The 7,390-nt window shown below is 36.2% G+C and overlaps 1 protein-coding gene across 1 annotated transcript; it reads left to right on the top strand.

Moving 5' to 3' along the window:
• Positions 1–2,238: 2,238 nt before the first annotated feature.
• Positions 2,239–3,603, top strand: LOC110932654 (phospholipase A(1) DAD1, chloroplastic). The gene has a single exon (XM_022175974.2). The coding sequence runs from the start codon at positions 2,258–2,260 to the stop codon at positions 3,572–3,574; it is 1,317 nt and encodes a 438-aa protein (XP_022031666.2). The 5' UTR covers positions 2,239–2,257; the 3' UTR covers positions 3,575–3,603.
• Positions 3,604–7,390: the final 3,787 nt, after the last annotated feature.

Here is a 7,390-nt window from a genome sequence, read left to right as displayed (position 1 = left end):
CCTACACTACGCTTCCGCGGAGACACACCTTTTTGCACCACGCGCTAATTGGATGCCACTACGCATACCAGGACGCCACCTGGTTATGTGCCATCCATATTCGTGCGCCACTTGCAGTCTTCGCCATAGCCAATGACGTGCGCCATGCGCCATGCCAAGGCATCCACCTACGCCACCCAAGGGTGCGCTATAAGCGGACCCGCCATGTATCTGACCACGTGCTCATGGGCAAAAATACAAAGGCGGCGTGCGAAGTTCAAAACGCACCACATTGGGCTTATAGCCCACATCACGCGCGCATATGTGCAGGTGCGGTGCACCCTTTGGTCCCCACTAGTGTTTGCCTTCAAGGAGTGCTCCTCCTTATATACCACTTTAAGTTTTGTCATTCCACCTATGTGGGACAAGGTGACAAATCTCAATCCATTTTTCTCATCTTTGTTTGTTCCAAACATACAACTTCAAGCTTCGATATCTCATTCATCTTAGCTCTATTTGGACATAGTTTGAACACAAACCCATAAATAATTATTTATACAACACATATATAAATATTATTGATGTCCAAAATATTTAGTAAAAAACTCATTTTCACTAAATTTCCAACAATATCTTACCAAATTTTTGGGTTGTATCCGATATATGTAATATGAAAGTGAGTTATATCTTACCAAATTTTTGGGTTCTATAAATTATTTTTAATAGGAATTATTTATATTATTATAATATAAGTTTTAATTAAAAAACTTATATAATAAAACCACTGTTGTATTATTTTAAATACCCTTGTTGATGTACTCCCTCAATTTCAAATGGTAATAAAAAAGTACTCTAATTGTTATTTGAGATAACCACATGGTAATCTGTTTGGTAAAATCATATTAAGATTTTAATGCCAATTTTTTTTAGAAATTAAACTTATATTTTACACTGTTCATGTAACCCCAAAAAATTTCAATAAATTGATTAGATTTGTTATTTAGCTATAAGCCCTAGGAAACCCTCATTTGCAACTTCTCATTTCGATGGTTAGAGAGAGAGAAAGCTAATGAGAGAAACCAAGTTGAATCAATCATGTTTGCACACAGAGGATCGAAGGAAAGACATGCACGACTTTGTTTTTACAATCATCATCATCATTACCGTCACCATCATCATCATTGTGTATTTAAGGGTTTAGAAGTTGCAAGCTTGGATCTTCGTTTTCACGGGTTCAAATTAGTGAGTTTTGGTAAAAATAAAAAAAAAATTAAAAAAACACTCGTTTAGTTACATGTGGTTTTGTATGGGACTTGATGTTTATACATTTTGAGGTGTTTGGAAGCATAAAGTTTGAATCTTGAGTTATTTTCGGACATGCAACGTATTAGCAGCCGCAACAACTCGATTAGGGTTCCTGTGCAAAGAAGAATGTGTGATCTTTATGCACGAGAAAGTTAGTATTCGCATTAAAGATTTCGCTTTGCAAATTAGACACGAATAGTTTAATTACTTTTCACGCGTATAGCTACACAAAATGGAGTTTATGCTACTAGTGTAGCTAAAGAGAAAATTACTTACCCGGAAACTTTTTCCATGGAGTATGTACTAAAAGAGAAACTTACTTGTTAATATGAATGCAAATGAAACAATTTGAATTGAAATGAAGATAAATCAAGTGAGACTATGATATCAAGATTCCTTTTTAGCTTCTTTTATTTCATTCTTTTCTATTCTATTTTCTTCATTTCGAAAAGTTAAAAAAATAATAGTAATAAAACACAATATATTAACAACCATACAATATTTTTCTTTTTCAACTCGTGTAATATGTGAATTTATGTCCTTCTTAACTAAAATAAAAATATAAAAATATTTTAATCACTTTTGAAATTATGAGGTACATTAGACCCACTATATTAACAATCACCTTTATTAATTCATATTTTAAAACATAAAATGTGTGAAAATAAGCAAAATCTAAGCAGCCTACAAAAGTTACAAATTTATAGAAAAATAACTTTTTACAACCTCTTTTTACTACTTTTACAAGGACGGTCGATAACCTTGTTTCATAAAAAAATAACTCAACACATATAAATCATGCATTTCAATGCCTGTCATTTTCAAAACCCTACACTTTTTGGTGTGACAGTGTATCTACACGTGTAGATATTACAACCGTATAAAGCCCTCCTCTTCCTTACATATAAACTTGCACAAACACTCAAATATTACTCATAGTTAACTTATATCCCATACAACAACAACAATAATAATGAGGCTTATTTTCAAATCACCATTTCCGTTCAAAGCAACGGTTGTACCACCACAAGAACCACCGTGCCGGTGGTGCTGTGTTGTTTCCACTAAAACTAGTAGCTTAACTAGAACTGCTAGAGCTCCGGTTAAATGGGAAAGATTGCTAGACGAGTTGGGGGAGACTCGTGATCAAACCGCGCCTCCGAGTCGACTCAGCCAACGGTGGATGGAGTACCATGGTATCAACAACTGGGAGGGTTTGTTGGACCCTCTAGACGACGTCCTACGTGGCGAGATCATTCGCTACGGTAGCTTTGTTGAGGCTGCGTACCAGTCATTCAACTTTGATCCTTCTTCTCCTACGTACGCTGCATGCCGGTACGCGAAAAGTACCATGTTGGAGCGTTCCGGGGTGCACGGATGTGGGTACGAGGTGACGAAGCAGTTACACGCCACGTCATCGATTCCATTGCCACGGTGGATAGAGAGGATGCCGCGTTGGATGCAAGTGCAATCCAGCTGGATTGGTTACGTGGCGGTTTGTAATGACAAGGAGGAGATTTCTAGGCTGGGGAGGCGAGACATTGTCATTGCTCTCCGTGGCACTATCACTTGTCTAGAGTGGCTCGAGAATCTACGAGCCACTCTCACTCGTTTGAGTGGAGACAATCTGTCTCCAACTGAGCAAGACAGTGAACCTATGGTGGAAGCTGGAGTTCTGAGCCTGTATACCTCGGGCACAAATACGTGCCCGAGTTTACAACAATTATTACGGGAAGAAGTATTAAAATTATTAAAATTATATAGTGATGAGCCACTGAGCTTGACCATCACTGGTCATTCTCTAGGGGCTTCTTTAGCCATTCTAGCCGCGTACGACATAAAAACAACTATCAAACACTCTCCCCATCTCTCTGTCATATCATTTGGCGGACCAAGGGTGGGGAACCGAAGCTTTCGACACCACCTAGAACAACAAGGAACGAAAGTTCTACGTATTGTCAACTCCGATGACCTAATCACAAAAGTTCCTGGTTTTTTTGTTGAAGACCATGATGGTGTGGTACAAGAGGAGAATGCTCGCGTAGCACATTTGACAAACTGGATACAAAAGCGCGTTAAAGATAGCCGATGGGTTTACGCTAACATAGGGCACGAGTTACGACTAAGTAGTCGAGACTCGTTAAAGTTAAACAGTATTGATGTCGCAACATGTCATGATCTCCAGACTTATCTTGACCTGGTACATGGTTTTGTGAGCTCGACTTGTCCATTTAGAGCTGGTGCAAGAAGAATGCTCAAGAACGCTACTACTGCCCCTTCTGTAAAATAAATTTATTCATTTCTATTGGTTAGATGTATTTGTGGTATTTAAGTAAAAAGGGGTCGCATTTATACCGAATATTCATTTTTCTTTTCGGGACTGCGACACTTAGCACAAACAAATTGTATAAAACTAATGTTTCATAATAATAATCTAGCTACTTTTTTTAAAAAAAATTATTATTATAATTGATTAGGTTTCTTATATTACCTCTAACTAAACCTATAATCATATAACTAAAAAGCATAAATTGGTCTAGTGGAAGTAATATATTTTATGAAAATTATACTAAATTTGTATGCCAATTTTTTTTAAGAGGCAAAACGTCTGCAGTTTGCGGACAACATCTGCACACATCTATAGAAAGAAGAGGTGGACCAAACTTCTGCCGTAAGAAGAAGTCTGCTTGTTTTTAACGTATGTAGACTTCTAAAACAAACTAGTGGTGGGGTATGGAAGGTGGTGGTGGACGTGGACGGTGGTGCTGGGTGGTGGACGTGGGTGGCGGTGGTAGATGCTGGTGGTGGTGGATGGTGGTGTTTAACCCTCTGCAGACGGTTGGGCTAAGTCTGCACTAAGAAGAGTTCTCACAAACGTTTTTTAATGAAACGTATTCGGAAAAACAAACAGACTGCTGATTGCCCAATTGCGGAGAGACATGCCATCTCCGTCCAGGTTGCCCAAAACTGACGAAGGCACTCGACAACAAGGCTAAAGCAGCACACGGAGCTAAGAAGAACGCACGATCATTCGTATTTACAGCACAGGAGGCAGCGATGAATCCAGACGTGATCGGTGGTACGTTTCTTGTCCAGGACATTTATGCTAAAGTATTATTTGACTCTGGTGCAAATCAAAATTTTATAAATACTGCATTCTGTCAAGCACTTCATCAGTTCAGAACCATAGTAGACTTGCTTAGTCTTCACCTTCATAGAATCATTTATTTGGTTACGACACATTGTGGTCGCGTTTTCACTAACTTGAAGCCTGAGCTAATCTCGTTTGCACACATGATGTGCGGATTTATTTTTTTTTGAAAACCCACATTGTTGGTTCATTATCTTAAAGCAGTCTTAATACAATTATGTGTTAAGATAAGGGTACATAAATTCATGTTATATTCTGGTGTACCCCTAACGGTTCTTTCATCATTGATCGAAAATTCTGTGATATTCATTTGTTCTTTCATCATCAATTGAAAATCCTATGAGACTTATTTGAAATAAATATACGAAGTTACTTCATTAATCCTTTCATCTGATTATGAACACGGTGAACTTGTTCGGTCACCGAAATTATTGAATTATTTCAATCATTACGACACCTTGCGGCGTCGGTATAAATTTGTAGCTTGGGTAATCATGATCATACGGATCATGCAAAACTACGTACGCCTTTCATTTGACTCATCATTGAAAGTAGTCATAATGCAACTATGTATTAAGACAATGATACACTAAAATCTGTTGTATTTTAGTGTATCCTTGGCATTCAATAATGTCAACACAGTTTATGAAAGGAAAACGACGGTGTTTTAAAAACTCTGATATTTTGTAATCGCAGTGATACTAACCAAATATTATATATACGATTTTCGAAGTTCGTTGTTTTTATTGCTTTTGGCTAACAGTATGAGCGATAGAGAGTTGTCCGAAGCTTTCCGAAACATATCTATTAACAATTCAGATATGCATACTACTGAAGTTCAAGCCGGTACACAAATCGGATATGAAGTAGACAAAGATGAACCTATGATATCCCAAGCTCAACCATTAGAAAAAGCACCCCCCCCCCCCCTAAAAAGAGGAGATTGGATTGGAAGGTAAAAAGGAAGAAGAAACCCACAGAAACAAAAATAAAACCAACTCGAGGGCCAGCCCGACAACCAACCGAAAGAGAAAGTTCAAACCCAGTAACCATGCCACTGTCATGGGAAGAATTAGACTAACGCCTGACCAATTGTGAAGTATTCGGGCTAATAACGGATGAAATCAACCGATTTAATTGGTTTCTCGGTTCATGACTTACTAACCTTACACAAAACAACCCCACTTTGTAAAAAGAAGTGTAAAGTATTTCAAGGTATTATAATTACAACTTGATCGTGCATTTGTAAGGCCGGAATGAGGTTGTATACTTCAATATACCCTTTTCTGTTTCTAAGGAGGTGGACGACAACAAGTTTTGGGCTTTCTCTTAGTTAAAAACAAGTCTTTTTCGAAATATTTGAATTGGAGAGAATGGTGTAACTTTTCTTTTTAATTTGTTGTAGTTCTTTGACTGCTAACGTCTTGTTAGTTTTGCCTTTTCTAATGAAATTTGGCCATTCGAAAAAATTGTATAAGTGTTTTTGAAGTATTGGAATTAGAAATAGTCAATGAAAATTATGCTAAGTTTTAGTTTTAAATAGGTTAAAGGGTTAGATTAAAATCCAAGGAAACATAATTAGGATATGTATTTGAGGGTTAATAAAGTAAAACTAATCAATTGTTATTAAGTTACGCATTTGTTGAATACTACAGTAATAACTTGCCAAGTGGGCTAGCTTACTTGGTAGAGCCGCTTGTCTCTTAGTAGGAGGTCTCCTGGGTTCAATCTCAGACAAAGATGATTTATTTGTAAAAATAGGAGTTTATTGACGGTTTCTACAAAAATAACTAAGTTGACTTTATAGGAAATCAACAAATGAAAGGAACTGAATTTTAAGCAAAAACTTGCAATATACAAATATACAAGTGAAAGGAACTGAATTTTAAGAAAAACTTGCAATAACAAATATACAAATATGATTACACTTTTTTTAAGGGCAAACGATTTTTTTTTTTTTTGTTATTCACTAAAGCTAGTTACTAGCATACACCATACATAATTACAATATGACAATCCACAAATATGAGTACACTAACCCTTGAGTTCAAAGACTGTATACATGAATATGCTATATGAAATTTGTGAATGTGATGCCTTGAACATCAAGGAACTTGGTGTGTTAATTTAGAGACTTTAGTCTCATAGGTGTGTTAAGTGCTTACTTAAGGTCATGAACCTCAAAAGAGTATATATCATAAATTGAGTTCTAGGAATCTCAATGGAATGATTGGCACTAAAATTTTATCATGAGTCTCAAAGGGAAGTACTTGCCAACTTTTTTTTTTTTTTCTCTTGAATCTTTAGTATTTCATTCCAATAATCAGGGAAATATGCTTATGACTTGTGTTAAATTGGAATCAATGAATTCCAAGGGAAATATGCTTATGACTTGTGACAACGGAACACAAAAGTTATATTTATATTCACTTATAAGGGATTTATGATCAATAAGGTATAAATAATGGACTAGAACAATGTATTAAAGGAGTTCGTTGCAAGTAACATAGAAATATATATGTTCGCACATACAATTCGTCATATCACTCATATTAGAAAAAGGCTGAATAAATTCCCTCTCATGCGGTCATACCCGCTGCTAGAAGTCTATGCGATTGTTTTGTGATTGGATTTTCTAGTAAAATCGTCTTAGTTATATTACACGTAAAGTAAAAGGTACACGTGTTAATGAGCGCGATTCTTATATTTTGTTATTTATAATTAGTTGTATATTGGACATGTGTGCATATACACACACAAACACAAACTATAACGTTGTTCGCACGATTTGAGGGGAACACAACATACAAACGCAAACACTGTAAAGCGCTTGAACAATTAAATAAATATGAATTACATAAAATAAAAGTGATTTTAAGAATTTAGCCTAACAGGAAACTGTTTCTTTATAAAATTAGATTTTAAAGAAATTTCAGTTACATAATTGGCATGTAT

The sequence above is a fragment of the Helianthus annuus genome, chromosome 3 (assembly GCF_002127325.2).
Source record: "Helianthus annuus cultivar XRQ/B chromosome 3, HanXRQr2.0-SUNRISE, whole genome shotgun sequence".
Lineage (NCBI taxonomy): Eukaryota > Viridiplantae > Streptophyta > Magnoliopsida > Asterales > Asteraceae > Helianthus > Helianthus annuus.
Note: the sequence above shows the minus strand (reverse complement) of the source record. Positions and strands in the feature narration are given on the sequence as shown.

Coding starts and splice junctions, on each gene's coding strand:
- LOC110932654 (XM_022175974.2), top strand. CDS start 2,258: ATGAGGCTTATTTTCAAATCACCATTTCCGTTCAAAGCAACGGTTGTA.